The sequence below is a fragment of the Hippopotamus amphibius genome, chromosome 8, assembly GCF_030028045.1.
Source record: "Hippopotamus amphibius kiboko isolate mHipAmp2 chromosome 8, mHipAmp2.hap2, whole genome shotgun sequence".
NCBI lineage: Eukaryota > Metazoa > Chordata > Mammalia > Artiodactyla > Hippopotamidae > Hippopotamus > Hippopotamus amphibius.
Window position 1 is genome coordinate 127,385,851 of NC_080193.1, and position 16,265 is coordinate 127,402,115.

Sequence of the window (16,265 nt, forward strand, 5' to 3'; positions counted from 1 at the left end):
GTCTGCTTATCTTCATCCCATTAATCTTTCCTCGGCAGCACCCTTATGTTGAGCTTATATGATAGTCTATTCTCATGCCTCCTCTGACAGAGATCTTTTGCTCAATTTCCATTCTAGGGACTTCCCTGGTGGTCTGGTGGTTAAGAATCTGCCTTCCAATGCAGGGGATGTGGATGTGATCCCTGGTCGGGGAACTAAGATCCCACATACCACAGGGCAATTAAACATGCATGCTACAACTCGAGAGAAGCCCACAATGGAGAATCTGCACAGCCAAAAAAAAAAAAAAAATTCCATTCTAGATCACTTCTGATTCTTTCCTCTAGGCTTCACTTAATCACTGAGCCCAACAGGTACTAAATAGTCTTCCCTTTGTGCAAAGGCTCAAGGACAAGCTTTCCTTGTTCAAGTCATTTTCTTTGGCTTGGTGTCAGTATTAATGCTTAATATCCTGTCTGTCTTACTGAGTCTTCATTTATCATGTAGAATAGAAGATACCTGCTAGGGTTTTCTCTGAGACAGGCCTGCTTCATTAGTATACAGAGGTCATTCACAGAGATGTTTCTACTATGTGACCCCAACCCACCTGACCAAGGCTGATTGGACCCTTGGTAGAACTTTATCCAAACAAGGCCAATCAGATCCTCTTTCTCATGAATATGAATTGACCACCAGTGACTGTGAGTGAGTCACATTTCCCCCAGTGAGTTGGAAATGGGTCTTATTATCGGGCAACTGTTAGCAGTAGTGATTGTCCAATCCTGAAACTCTGCCTAGCTCACTGACATCTGTGTGACCTGCTTTGTTAAGGCACTTCAAAGGCGGTGAAAAGTGCAAGTAAAAGATACAGCTGCAAATAAAGAAGCAGGTAATTGACTCAAGGTCTTGATAGTGTGAATTGAAGGTAAGGGGTAGATCGCAGAGATACTGAGATTGAAGAAGAGCAAGGTTTGGCCTAAAGACAGTGATAAGTTGAAGATAATTCTGCTACTCCACGACTGGCGAACGTTTTCAATCAATATGGGAGTGGCTGGTTGCTGGACAGATTGGGCTCTCTGGGATTCTTGAGCTTTTTAAATAATGATTCCTCTCTTTTCACAAGCAGCAGTGTGAAAGCCAACTATAGAACTTCACAACTTCACTACTAAAACAGTAAATGATTTAGCAATTATTTTGCTAGGGCTATTCATAAGAGTTTATACTGATGGTGGGTACAAAATGTGGGCTATTTAGCTTCCTTCTGATTCGTAGCTAGCGTGTACTCATACCTGTTTTTATAAATACAAGGTTTTGGTGACAAGGGAGCTAGATTGAATTTAAACAGTGCAGATTTATCAATGATATAAAGAAAAAATAATACAAAACCAAAATCAAATTAAGTTGCCCTTGTCCTTCAGAATTTCCAAATTTATAGAAAAACCTTTTTTTTTTTAACTTAGTAGATCACTCTCATATGGCTAAGGAAAATGTTAATGCAATTTTATTATAAATAATAGCTCAGTTGCTGCTTATAAGAAGTCCCTATTAGAATTTTGGCTGAAAGGGAACAGATTTTTCAGTTTGATTGGCGCTTGAAATCTGGCTTCTGCCATTTACCAGTTAGTTGTGTGACTATCCAAATTATATAACCTTTCTGATCTTGTTCCTGCATCTGTAAAACGGGCATACCAGCCAACTCGGATCTTTTCCTTTATTAGAAACTAGTCTCTTTGAATGAAGCTTCTAAAAAAAGCGTCATAATTTTTGGACAAGTTTTGCATTCAATGTAGCAAATACTTGAATGCTGACTGAAGGCCAGGACCTAAATGAATGAATTCCTTCTACAGATGGAGCTCACGGTGTAGTCAAGTAGGGGTGAGATGAGATGAGGCCCTAATATTAACAATAGCCTTTATTACTATTTATGAGCCTTTCCTATCTGTGTTGGGTACTGTTGCTACAAGGTTTACACACATGATCTCATTTTAGCCTCACGGTAACTTCCTAAGGTGGGTCTCGGTAGCCTCATTTTACCCCGGAGGAAACCGAAGCCCAGAGAGGTTATTTCGGTCAGTGCCAAACAGCTAATGAGTAGCAGAATCCAGATTGGAACCCACGTATCCCAAATTCCAAAGGCCCCTGCTCTTAACCCTCCCGAGGAAAAGAAGGTGGAGTGTGTGCGGAAGCTGGCTGTGTTAAACGCATTCTGGGATCCACCGCCCGTAGAACGCCTGAACAATAAGGCGACGAAGGACTCCTTAGATGACAAGCTTCCCTCAGCCCTTTTCTCCGTTAAGAAAGTTTAACAGCTTCTCACCATCTGGAGTGACTGAATAGAGTTACAGGAAAAGAAGGCGAGCTGGGGCCATGGTCCCCGAGCGCTCAGTTGGTGGCCAAGCAGGGCTCGCGCGGCAGATCGCCCGACCTCAGGCGATCCGCCTCTGGGCTGGCGGTCGAGCCCAGGGTGCTTGAAGAACCAGAGGGTGAAGTGCGGGGCCGCAGGGCGGCGAGCGAGCGTGTGCGCGCAACGCGGGGCGCGCAGCGGGAAGGAAGCGCAGATCCCGGGCCGAGAAGCCCCACGTGCAGGGAGGGCGGACGACGTGCGCTTCTGGGTGCCACGGGGTCAGGGCGGCACGGCTGGGTCCCCAGCTCCCGCCCGCCCGGGTCCCCAGCTCCCGCCCGCCCAGGCGCCGTGCGGCTCCTCCCACCCTCTCCCGCCTCCCGGCGGCCAGACCAATGGGCGGGGCGGGCGCGCGGGGCGGGGCGGGGCGGGACGGGGCGCGCGGCTTGCGCGCAGGTGCAGCTCGGCGCCCGGCCCGCCCGTTCCGCCGCTGCCGCCGCCGCCGCCGACGTGCGTGCAGCTCGGCGGAGGGGCCGGGCCTACGCTCTCTCCTCCTTCCTCCCCGCCTCCCGCTGCCGGCAGGACCCGTCTCCCGCTGCCGCCGAGACCCCGTGTCATCGCCCGCCCCGAGCACGGTGAGGTCCTCAGGGAGCCTGCGGGCGCGCCCCGCGGCGCGTCTGCTACCCTCTGGCGCTTTGCTGTGAGGCCGGCGTCGGGCCAGGGCCGGGCGGCCGGCGTGGAGCGAGGGCAGCGGGCGGCGTGGAGCGTGTGGATGAATGAGGCGCTCTCGGACTAGGCCGCGCGTCCTGGGAGCGGCCCACGCCTCCCCTGGCATGTTCTGGGGAAAGCCTTCTCCGGAGTCGGGGACGGCCAGTGGCCCAGGCCAGAGGGGGAAGATGGTGGGTGGGATCCCGCCGTGGCTGGGCGGCCGGCCACCCCTTGGTAGGAGGCCAGAGGACTGGAGAGTCAGTGCTCGTGCAGTTGTGCTTGGGAGACCTGGGGTTTGGCTGGGAACAGGTGTGAGTTAAGATCCTGAGAAGGGAGTTTCCTGGCTCTCGGGGTCGAGGTCAGGGATCAGAGGCTGGACTATCACTTCACGAGCATGGCCTCAACGTGGCCCTTGGAGGTTCACCTGGAGCCAGAAGACAGGGATAGTTTTAGTTCCCGGCTTATAAAACGTCAGTTCAGCAGTCCTCATGAGTTCCGTTTGCAGTACTGAAGTGGGGTCAAGTCTCTACGGGGAAACTTACAGCCAGAGTGTCAGGGACCGAGAAAGTTTCGACCTGGAAATAAAAAGGGTTAGTAGATCCATTTACGACTGGAAATAACCAAAGGGTAAATTCCGGAGGTTCCTTATGAGGATTGGTGAGTCGTACCTACAGTGCCAAAGGTGGAACAGACTTGTTGGAAAGACCTTGATCCCGGCGTGTGTTCATTCATGTGAAAAGTGGTGTTTGTGGGCGAAATGGGAAAGAACAGGTTCCAGATTAAGGGAATGGTTTGGTGGGAGGTGACTCGGTTGCTAGTGGTTCTAAAATGGGTTTTCTTTGACACTTACCTGTGCTTCTGCTTCCAAATGCTTTCATTCATGTAACGTCAGGTTAAGAAAAATGTTTTGTGAACAGTCTGGATGGAAGATTGGGAGCTAAATTTTATTTTTGATTTCTGGTGCCACATATTTTTAGATCAGTTTTTCAAGGACTTCTCAGGAGTGACTGCTTTGACTACTATCAGAATCAGATCTATTAACAGAACATTTTTGTTTTCATTTTTGTTGAAAGAGTGTGTCAGTTTTGGATTGATATATACAGTACATTTTATTCTTAATCTGTTATTCAGTAGTATATGTCATGGGATGAAATGTGTTTGTGGTCGATGGGGACAGTACAAAGTTTTGTTCATATGTATGTTTGTTTTGACATTTCAGATGCCCCCCAAAAAGGGAGGTGATGGAATTAAACCACCCCCAATCATTGGAAGATTTGGAACCTCCTTGAAAATTGGTATTGTTGGATTGCCAAATGTTGGGTAGGTGAATGTTGGGCTTTTCTCAACATTTTGTAAATATTTTGGGTCTTGTTTTAGGAATGAGCACTCATGAGGTAATTAAAATTTAAATAGAAGAAAAGAGGCTAGAAAGCTGGGCTATATGTTGCAAAACAAGGTTTTCATTTCGATGTATCTTATTTTTGGTTTTCTACACAGATACTATGTTGAAACTTGAGTTACTTATATTGTTTGTTTTGCTAAACTCAGAGGAAGAAGCAATGGGAGTTTAAACATAAAGTTGAACCAGGTCATCTCCAGTTTGCCTGAAACACTGTTGGGAGACACACAGTATTGAATTTATGTGGAGTTAGTGTTTAAATTAGATTTTTCTGCTGGCTGGCTATGTAGGGTACCTAGGCTGGCTACCAGAGGCCATGCAGTAGGATACTTTAGAAAATAGTTTTAAAAGCCCCATCATAAATTTGATTAGATACTGGGGAGATCAGGTATCAGAGGGCTGAATTTTTTTTTTTTTTTTTATTATTATTTTATTTTATTTTTTTGGGGGGTACACCAGGTTCAATCAACTGAGGGCTGAATTTTTACTGGAAAAGAAGGTGACAAGTTTGAACTCAATATTGGAGGTTGTGCAATAAAATGGTATCTGTTGTAAAGTGGCTAAATCTGAAAGCTGTGAGGATAAAATTTTGAGTTTTCTAATGTTCAAAATTAAAGTGAATTATTATTGCAAATAAGACAGTAATTAGGAAATATTTGTGGGGTTTATTATATAAATCTGTACACAGGCAACTTGGGTGTTCAAAGTCTGCTTTTTTCATTATTTGCCCTTTTATTTTAATACCTTTTACTAACCTTAAAATGTAAAGTGTCTCAGAAGTGATTAGGATGTACTAAGGAGTAGTAGGTCCAATGTGGATTTATTAAGGTGATGGAAGGTATTTTGGAATGTGCTTTAGGCTTTTAGACTGGTGGCAGGTCGGACAACCATGTTCTTTCATGTGTTTCTAGGAGCCCCTGTCATAGAGATTGCTTAGTGAGTGGAGCATGGTGTGACCATGTAAGGCAGTTCTGAAATTCTTGTAATGTAAAACATGACAAGTGTAGCTGTCCTAATTTCAGTCTGGAGCTGGAGAGGTTTGCATTTTGAGGGGGTTTCCTGCTGTGATATAGGCTGCTTGCAAAGTAAAGCTAAATAGAGAGTGGGAATATAAGCAAAACAAATAATTAAGCAAAGTACTGTAGGGCGCTGTCAATAAACTTGAAAGCAAGATATGATCATTATGTATGTTGTGAGCTTTATTGCATTAGTAAGCAAGACATAGTTTTTAGGTATTAACATACTTCTCTCATTCTAGAATCATTGCAGTCAATGCAGCTTGACTTTCAATGGGACTACTTTAAAATGGGCCATCTTAAAAAGTGTTTCCGATGTGAGTTTTTTAGGATAGAGCATAATAAAGTCAATATATATGAAAATAACCTAAAATATTTTATTATCCAGTATAAATGTGCTATTTATGCTTTTAAATTAAACACTCCTCCCACTTTCCCCCAGTTTTATTGACATATACTTTGTAAATGGTAATATTCACTCATTTTAATAATGTACAGTTCGATGAGTTTTGGCAATTTTGTTTGGTTATGAACACTCCTTTTTTTAGAATGTTCTTACATTGCCTAACTGTATCAGATAGAGTTCTTCGTAAGCAACACAGATTCTCTCTGCTTTAAGCAAGAAAAAGAAACTAATTGGAAGGAGAGCATTGAAGGACAAGCTGAACACCCAGGCCTCAGGAGGGACAGGAGCCTGGGTAGTGCTGGCAGAGATAGGTCCATATGGAGCTCAGCCATGTAAACTGAACTTCTGGGTGTTTCTTATCACCTGCTGCCTCTCCAGTGATGCAGATTCCTGTGTAAGGAAATCTGATTGGGCATGTCTACCTCTGGATAGGCCCATAAAGAAATGGATTGGGGAGAGGGGACAGTTCTTTGAAGGATGGTCTGCTGATCAAAGTAAGGACATTTAATGCAGAAACCATCTAAAGAATCTCTTGGTTTTTAGAGAACTGGATGAATAAGAAGGTTTGCTTTTTAGTAGCTATAAGGCTGATTACCTAGAAACAAAGAGGTAATATTTATAGCTAACAATAGTTAATATTTATTTGAACAGTTGTTTACTGTACGCCTATCACTATTCTGAGCACGTTATATATATCATCTAATTTAATCAGTGTTTAACATCTGTGCCCTCTTCTCATTAGAATTTGAATTCCATGAAGGCAAGGATTGTTTGTTCTTATTTATTGTTATATTCCTAGCACCTAGATTGGTGTTAGGAACTTAGTAGGCACTCAGTAATTATCTGTGAATGGATAGTTTTTCTGCCCTTAGTACCATGTGTAGGTTTTTTTTTTTTTTTGAACTTTTAAAGTATTTTTATAATTATATAAGTTAGACCTCAATAACCTTGTTTTTTTTTTTTTTTTTTACTATTATTAATTTTATTTATTTATTATTTTTTGGAGGGTACACCAAGTTCAGTCAGCTGTTTTTATTTTTTTATTTTTATTTATTTATGTTTTTATTTGCTTTAGTGCTAGCTTTTTCTTTTATTTATTTATTTATTTATTTATTTATTTTTTTGGGGGGGTACACCAGGTTCAATCATCTGTTTTTATACACATATCCCCGTATTCCCTCCCTTCCTTGACTCCCCCCACCTCGAGTCCCCCCCACCCTCCCCGCCCCAGTCCTCCAAGGCATCTTCCATCCTCGAGTTGGACTCCCTTTGTTATACAACAACTTCCCACTGACTATCTATCTTACAGTTGGTAGTATACGTATGTCTGTGCTACTCTCTCGCCTCGTCTCAGCTTCCCCTTCACCCCTCGCCCCCTCCCAAACCTCGAGTTCTCCAGTCCATTCTCTGTATCTGCTTCCCTGTTCTTGTCACTGAGTTCATCAGTACCATTTTTAGATTCCGTATATGTGAGTTAGCATACAATATTTGTCTTTCTCTTTCTGACTTACTTCACTCTGTATGACAGACTCTAGGTCTATCCACCTCATTACATATAGCTCCATCTCATCCTTTTTATAGCTGAGTAATATTCCATTGTATATATATGCCACATCTTCTTTATCCATTCATTTGTTGATGGGCATTTAGGTTGCTTCCATGTCCTGGCTATTGTAAATAGTGCTGCAATAAACGTTATGGTACAAGTTTCTTTTGGAATTATGGTTTTCTCTGGGTATATGCCCAGTAGTGGGATTACTGGATCATATGGTAGTTCTATTTGTAGTTTTTTAAGGAACCTCCAAATTGTTTTCCATAGTGGCTGTACCAACTTACAGTCCCACCAACAGTGCAGGAGAGTTCCCTTTTCTCCACACCCTCTCCAACATTTGTGGTTTCCAGATTTTGTGATGATGGCCATTCTGATTGGTGTGAGGTGATACCTCATTGTGGCTTTGACTTGCATTTTTCTGATGATTAGTGATGCTGAGCATCTTTTCATGTGTTTGTTGGCCATCTGTATGTCTTCTTTGGAGAAATGTCTATTTAGATCTTCTGCCTATTTGTGGATTGGGTTATTTGCTTTTTTGGTATTAAGCTTCATGAGCTGCTTGTATATTTTGGAGGTTAATCCTTTGTCTGTTGTTTCACAGGCAATTATTTTTTCCCATTCTGAGGGTTGCCTTTTAGTCTTCTTTATGGTTTCTTTCGCTGTGCAAAAGCTTTTAAGTTTCTTGAGGTCCCATTTGTTTATTCTTGATTTTATGACCATGATTCTAGGAGGTGGGTCCAAAAGGATGTTGCTTTGATGTATGTCATAGAGTGTTCTGCCTATGTTTTCCTCTAGGAGTTTTATAGTGTCTGGCCTTACATGTAGGTCTTTAATCCATTTGGAGTTTATTTTTGTGTATGGTGTTAGGAAGTGTTCTAATTTCATTCTTTTACATGTAGCTGTCCAATTTTCCCAGCACCACTTATTGAAGAGGCTGTCCTTTTTCCGTTGTATATTCTTGCCTCCCTTGTCAAAGATAAGCTGCCCATATGTGCTTGGGTTTATCTCTGAGTTCTCTATTCTATTCCATTGATCTTCCTTTCTATTTTTGTACCAGTACATACTGTCTTGATCACTCTGGCCTTGTAGTATAGTTTGAAGTCAGGAAGCCTGATTCCACCCACTCCATTTTTCCTTCTCAAGATTGCTTTGGCTATTCGGGGTCTTTTGCGTTTCCATACAAATCGTAAGATTTCTTGCTCTAGTTCTGTGAAAAATGCCATTGGTAATTTGATCCGGATTGCATTGAATCTGTAAATTGCTTTGGGTAGTACAATCATTTTCACTATGTTGATTCTTCCAGTCCAGGAACATGGTATGTCCCTCCATCTGTTTGTGTTGTCTTTGATTTCTTTCAGCAATGTCTTAAAGTTTTCTGCATACAGATCTTTTGCCTCCTTAGGCAGGTTTATTCCTAGATATTTGATTCTTTTGGTTGCAATGGTGAATGGGAGAGTTTCCTTAATTTCTCTTTCTGCTCTTCCGTTGTTAGTGTATAGGAATGCAAGAGATTTCTGTGCATTAATTTTGTATCCTGCTACTTTACTAAACTCATCAATTAGTGCTAGCAGTTTTCTGGTAGAGTCTTTAGGGTTTTCTATATATAATATCATGTCATCTGCAAAGAGTGACAATTTTTCTTCTTCTTTTCCAATTTGGATTCCTTTGATTTCTTTTTCTTCTCTGATTGCTGTGGCTAAAACTTCCAAAACTATGTTGAATAATAGTGGTGAGAGTGGACACCCTTGTCTTGTTCCTGTTCTTAGAGGGAATGCTTTCATTTAGAACAATGTTGGCTTTTGGTTTGTCATATATGGCTTTTATTATGTTGAGGTAAATTCCTTCTATGCCCATTTTCTGGAGAGCTTTTATCATAAATGGATGTTGAACTTTGTCAAAAGCTTTTTCTGCATCTATTGAGATGATCATATGGTTTTTATCCTTCAATTTGTTGATATGATGTATCACGTTGATTGATTTGCGTATATTGAAGAATCCTTGCATCCCAGGGATAAACCCCACTTGATCATGGTGTATGATTTTTTTAATGTGCTGTTGCAGTCTGTTAGCTAGTATTTTGTTGAGGATTTTTGCATCTATATTCATCAGTGATATTGGTCTGTAGTTTTCTTTTTTTGTGACAGCTTTGCCTGGTTTTGGTATCAGGGTGATGGTGGCCTCGTAGAATGAGTTTGGGAGTGTTCCGCCTTCTGCAATGTTTTGGAAGAGTTTGAGAAGGATAGGTGTTAGCTCTTCTCGAAATGTTTGATAGAATTCGCCCGTGAACCCATCTGGTCCTGGGCTTTTGTGTGTTGGGAGATTTTTAATCACTGCCTCAATTTCTGTACTTGTGATTGGTCTGTTCATGGTTTCTATTTCTTCCTGGTTCAGTCTTGGAAGATTGTATTTTTCTAAGAATGTATCCATTTCTTCCAGGTTATCCAATTGATTGGCATATAGTTGCTTGTAGTAGTCTCTCATGATGTTTTGTATTTCTGAGGTGTCTGTTGTTACTTCTCCTTTTTCATTTCTAATTCTGTTGATTTGCATCTTCTCCCTTTTTTTCTTGGTGAGTCTGGCTAATGGTTTATCAATTTTGTTAATCTTCTCAAAGAACCAGCTTTTAGTTTTATTTATTTTTGCTATGGTTTCCTTCCTTTCTTTTTCATTTATTTCTGCTCTGATCTTTATGATTTCTTTCCTTCTGCTCACTTTGGGGTTTCTTTGTTCTTTCTCTAGTTGTTTTAGGTGTAAGGTTAGGTTGTTTATTCGATCATTTTCTTGTTTCTTAAGGTAGGACTGTATTGCTATAAACTTCCCCCTTAGAACTGCTTTTGCTGCGTCCCATAGGTTTTGGGTTTTTGTGTTTTCATTGTCATTTGTTTCTAGGTATTTTTTGATTTCCTCTTTGATTTCTTTAGTGATTTCTTGGTTGTTTAAGAGTGAATTGTTTAGCCTCCATGTGTTTGTATTTTTTGCAGTTTTTTTTCCTGTAATTGATATCTAGTCTCATGGCATTGTGGTCTGAGAAGATGCTTGATATGATTTCAGTTTTCTTGAATTTGCCAAGGTTTGATTTGTGCCCCAAGATGTGCTCTATCCTGGAAAATGTTCCGTGTGCACTTGAGAAGAAAGTGTAGTCTATCATTTTTGGATGGAATGTCCTATAAATATCAATTAAGTTGAGATGCTCTAATGTGTCATTTAAAGCTTGTGTGTCTTTATTTATTTTCTGTTTGGATGATCTGTCCATTGATGTAAGTGGGGTGTTCAAGTCTCCCACTACTATTGTGTTACTGTCGATGTCCCCTTTTATAGCTGTTAGCATTTGCCATATGTATTGAGGTGCTCCTGTATTGGGGGCATAGATATTTACCATTGTGATATGTTTTTCTTGAATGGATCCCTTGATCATTAGGTAGTGTCCTTCCTTGTCTCTTTTAATAGTCTTTACTTTCAAGTCTAATTTGTCTGATATGAGTATTGCTACTCCAGCTTTCTTTTGACTTCCACTTGCATGGAATATCTTTTTCCATCCCTTTCCTTTCAGTCTATATGTATCCCTTGGTCTGAAGTGGGTTTCTTGTAGGCAGCATATAGAAGGGTCTTGTTTTTGTATCCATTCAGCCAGTCTGTGTCTTTTGGTTGGGGCATTTAATCCATTTACATTTAAGGTGATTATTGACATGTGTGTTCCAATTACCATTTTCTTCATTGTTTTGGGTTTGTATTTGTAGGTGTTTTCCTTTTCTTGTGTTTCCTACTTAGAAAAGTTCCTTTAGCACTTGTTGTAAGGCTGGTTTGGTGGTGCTGAATTCTCTTAACTTTTGCTTGTCTGGAAACCTTTGATTTCTCCCTCAAATCTGAATGAGATTCTTGCTGGGTAGAGTATTCTTGGCTGTAGGTTTCCCTCTTTCAGGACTTTCAGTATATGCTGCTATTCCCTTCTGGCCTGCAGAGTTTCTGTAGAAAGGTCAGCTGTTATCCTGATGGGTTTTCCCTTATATGTTGTTTGTTGCTTTTCTCTTGCTGCTTTTAATATTTTTTCTTTGTGTTTAATTGTTGTTAGTTTGATTAATATGTGCCTTGGTGTATTTCTCCTTGGGTTTATTCTGTATGGGACTCTCTGTGCTTCTTGGACTTGGTTAATTATTTCCTTTCCCATGTTGGGGAAGTTTTCCACTTGAACCTCTTCAAATATTTTCTCAGACCCTTTCTTGTTTTCTTCTTCTTCTGGGATGCCTATAATTCGAATGTTGGTACGTTTGATGTTATCACTGAGGTCTCTGAGACTGTCTTCTATTCTTTTTATCCTGTTTTCTTTTTCCTGCTCTGTGGCGTTTATTTCCCCCATTCTATCTTCCAACTCACTTATTCATTCTTCTGCCTCAGTCATTCTGCTGGTTATAGCATCTAGAGTATTTTTAATTTCAGTTATTTTGTTATCCATTGCTGTTTGTTTTTCTGAGTTCTTATGAACTGTTTCTTGTACTTTCTCTATTTTGTTATCAAGATTTTGTATCATTTTTACTATCATTACTCTGAATTCTTTTTCTGGCATTTTTCCTATTTCCTCCTCATTTATTTGGTCTTGTGGGTTTTTTTCCTGCTCCTTTGCCTGCATGGTGTTTCTTTGTTTCCTCATGGTTGTCCAAACTTTTGGGGTTGCTTGTCCAAAAACTTAGCGGTTATGTCGGGCTCCTTGCGGTCCTTTCTGGTGTCCGAGGCCATCTGCTGGTGTTCAGCTGGTTCTCTGTGGGAATTATTGCTTCCTTCGGTGCATTCCCAATACATCTGTGGAGAGGGATGCATTCCACATCCCTCTACTTCGCCGCCATCTTTCTCCTCCCAGCTTTGCGTTTTCTGGAGGCTGATGCTGGTGGCTTCAGTCATCCAAGTTCCCTTGCTTGTTGGCTTCTTGTTGAGTTGGGCCGTGGGAGGCACTCACCATCTCCCGAAAGGTGCCGGGCAGATTCGGGGCGGCCGAGGCGAAGTGGCTGCAGCGGCGGTAGGAGCGGCGGTGGCGGCAGCGGGAGCGGCGGCGGGAGGCAGGATGAGCGCACGCGGGGAAGGCGCCGGGCAGCCGTCCACTTCAGCCCAGGGACAACCTGCCGCCCCGGCGCCTCAGAAGAGAGGACGCGGCCGACCCAGGAAGCAGCAGCAAGTCAATTACCTGAGTGACTCTGGCTCAGGGTGTCTCATGAGATTGCTGTGAAGCTGTTGGCTAGAAGTGCCGTCATCTGAAGGCTTGATTGGGGCAAAGATGTTGGTCCGGGTGACCGAAGGTGTTAGAGTCCCTGAGGAGCAACGACTGGACCGCTGGGGGGGCGGAATCAGAAAAAGAAGTTCTCGGCCCCATGTGTAGGTTTAATGATAAGGAGGCATGTTTTGATGGCCACTTGTAATGAAGTGAAGTAGAAAGAATACTAAAACAAGGGTATGAAGGCTTGGTTTCTAGATTTGTTCTTTTTCTTACCTGACTGACCCTTTGTAAATTAGCTCCTCTTGGGCCAGTGGATGTGAAGCTTGGACATTGTTGGTGGAAACTGTTCTTTTTTTAAAGATTTTTTTTATTTTTTTTCAGAGCAGTTTTAGGTTCACAGCAGATTTGAGGGAAGGGTGCAGAGATTTCCCGTATATCCCTTGCCCTTATACATGCATATCCTTCCCTGTTATCAACATCTTGCACCAGAATGGTACACTTGTTACCATTGATGAACCTCATTGACACATCACCCAATGTCCATAGTTTACCTTAGGGTATACTCTTGGTGTTTTATCTTCTATGGATTTGGACAAATATATAAAGACCTTTGTCCACCATTATAGTATCATACAGAGTTGTTTCACTGCCCTAAAAATCCTCTGTGCCCTGCCTATTCGCATACCCTCCCCAATCACTAATCTTTTTACTGTCTCCATACTTTGGTCTTTTTTAGAATGTTGTTGGAATGGTACAGTATGTAGCCTTTTCAGATTGTCTTCTTTTACTTAGTAATGTGCATTTAAGTTTCCTCCATGTCTTTTCCTGGCTTAAATAGCTCATTTCTTTTTAGTGCTGGATAATATTTCATTGTCTGGATGCACCATAGTTTATTTATCCATTCACTGACTGAAGGACATCTTGGTTGCTTCCAAGTTTTGGCAGTTATGAATAAAACTACCTGCCATATAGCCAAATAAATAAATAAATATTTTAAAAATTCATTAAAAAAAACCCCTACTTGCTATAAACATCCATGTGTAGGTTTTTGTGTGGACATAAATTTTCAACTCGTTTGGATAAATACCAAGGAGCATGATTGCTGCATTGTATGGTAGGAGTGTGTTTAGTTTTCTAAGAAGCTTCTGAAGTGGCTGTACCATTTTATATTTCTGCCAGCAATGAATGAGAGTTCCCATTGCTCCATATCCTTGTCAGCATTTGGTGTTGTCAGTGTTTTGGATTTTGGCCATTCTAATAGGTGTGTAGTGGTATTCCATTGTTTTAATTTGCATTTCCCTGATAACATATAATGTGAAGCATCTTATACTTATTTGCCATCTGTATATCTTCTATGGTGAGATGTGTGTTAAGGTCTTTGGCCCATTTTTAATCAGGTTATTTGTTTTCTTATTGTTGAGTTTTAGGAATTCTTTGTATATTTTGGATAACTGTATCTTTTACAGACATTTTCTCCCAGTCTGTGGCTTGTCTTCTCATTCTCTTTATGTAAAAGTGTAAATTTGGCAGTCATAGATTGTTACATTGACCTTGCTTTATGAAGTCTTAGAAACCGTAGCTCCTTGCACCTCATGCCTCAGCAATCCCAAGGGAGTGGCCTTTCATTCTCATGGTCCAAAGTGTTGTGAATTCCAGACAGCTGGTTATCCAAAGGGTCACAGGGCCAAATGACTTGCCCTGAAGTCTGAGAGGGATTTATTTTCCTGTAAGTTGCCACAGTATACTTCTGGTAACATTCCTTTGTCCAGATTTCGTCATAAGAGTCTATTTGCAAGGAAGGCTAGGACATGTAGTCTTTATTTTGATGGACATATGTTCAGTTAAAAATTCTGTTGCTTATGGAAGGAGGAGAGAATGAATATTGGGGGACAACTGTATATTCTGTTCCAATACTCAGCAGCTGCCCCAGGGGAGTATTTGTCTTGCTTAGTTGATACTTCTGGGAATGTCCTTTGGTTGTTCCTACAACTTGCCTTTTCCCAGTTTGCCAGGGTCCAACCGCAGAGTCTTTAAAAGCTGTGTACTGTTGTTGAGGAAAATATTGTAGGAAATGCTTAAAATAAAAATCGCAGGAAAATTATGTTCAGTGTTTTAGTTATATATATATATATATATATTTTAAATTTATTTGTTTTTATTATTTTTTTATTGGCTGTGTTGGGTCTTTGTTGCTGCACACCGCCTTTCTCTAGTTGCAGTGAGTGGGGGCTACTTTTCATTGTGGTGCGTGGGCTTCTCATTGCAGTGGCCTCTCTTGTTGCATAGCACGGGCTCTAGGCACGCAGGCTTCAGTAGTTGCGGCACATGGGCTCAGTAGTTGTGGCACATGGGCTCAGTAGTTGTGGCACATGGGCTCAGTAGTTGCGGCTCACAGGCTCTAGAGCGCAGGCTCAGTAGTTGTGGTGCATGGGTTTAGTTGCTCCACGGCATGTGGTATCTTCCTGGGGCAGGGATCAAACCCGTGTCCCCTGCATTGGCAGGCGGATTCTTACCCACTGCGCCACTTAGGAAGTCCTAGTTATATATTTTTATGTAGCAAACCATTCCAAAAGTTTGTGGTTTAAAATGATAACTATTTATTATTTCTCATGATTCTGTAGGTTAGCTGGGTGAGTCTCTTGCTGGTCTCACTTAAGATTCTTCCTGTGGCTGTGTTCATCTGGTGGCTAGTCAGAATTGGAAGGTCCAAGATGGCCATATCCACAGGGCTGGGGCCTTATCATGGTTGGCTGGAAGTCTGGGGTATTTCGTTCTTCCTTTGCCTGGCTTCTTTCTCTCCAAGTGGTCTCCAGCCCAAACTTTTTTATAGCATAGCTGACTCCCAAGAGAGCGAAAGGCGGCAGTGGTATGCCTCCACCTATTTTAGTCAAAGCAAGTTGTGACACCAGCACAGAGACATGGAGGGAAGGGAAATAGACTCAGCTTCTTTTTTTTTTTTTTGACTCATCCTCTTGATGGGAGGAGTGGCAAAGAATGTGTGGCCATATTTAATCCATTGCATTCTACTATTTTCCTAATATAGGTTTTTTTTTCTAAATAAATTTTAATTATTGTCTGTGTTGGGTCTTTGTTGCTGCACACAGGCTTTCTCTAGTTGCAGTGAAAGGGAGCTACTTTTCATTGTAGCACGTGGGCTCTTGTTGTGGAGCACGAGCTTTAGGTGCGTGGGCTTTAGTAGTTGCGCGGGCTTTAGTAGTTGCGTGGCAGACGGGCTCAATAGTCGTGGCTCACCAGCTCTAAAGCACAGGCTCAATAGTTTTGGTGCACAGGCCTTGTTGCTTCCCGGCATGTGGGATCTTCCTGGAGCAGGGATCAAACCCATGTCCCGTGCGTTGGCAGGCAGATTCTTAACCAGCGCGCCACCTAGGAAGTCCCTCCTAATATAGTTTTGTATGACACCCATTTGTTTCCTGGAGAATTCTTCCTAGCTGATTCTTAGCTTCTTGTTCTTACTGAAGAGGCTCCATTCTTGATTGCTTCAAGAAACTCACTGAAAGAAGATTATTTTTTAGGTGCTCAATTAATAACTGGCTCTTTTTATGCATATATTTATTTTTCATGCTGGCCAGATTTTTTCCCAATATTTGATTATAAAAAATTTCATGTACAGAAAAGCCACTGACTTTTTATACAGAATAGT

The 16,265-nt window shown here is 41.8% G+C and overlaps 1 protein-coding gene across 3 annotated transcripts in view; it reads left to right on the forward strand.

Moving 5' to 3' along the window:
* Positions 1-2,812: 2,812 nt before the first annotated feature.
* OLA1 (Obg like ATPase 1) overlaps positions 2,813-16,265 on the forward strand; it is a 177,133-nt gene continuing 163,680 nt past the window's right edge. For 2 of the 3 annotated variants that reach the window (XM_057745501.1, XM_057745502.1), the window contains exons 1-2: positions 2,813-2,955; positions 4,248-4,348. In XM_057745501.1, coding sequence (XP_057601484.1) covers positions 4,248-4,348 — 101 coding nt within the window. In that variant the 5' untranslated portion in view covers positions 2,813-2,955. Of the gene's footprint in view, positions 2,956-4,247; positions 4,349-5,685; positions 5,761-16,265 lie in introns of those variants that run through there. The other variant, XM_057745503.1, reaches the window with a different exon arrangement.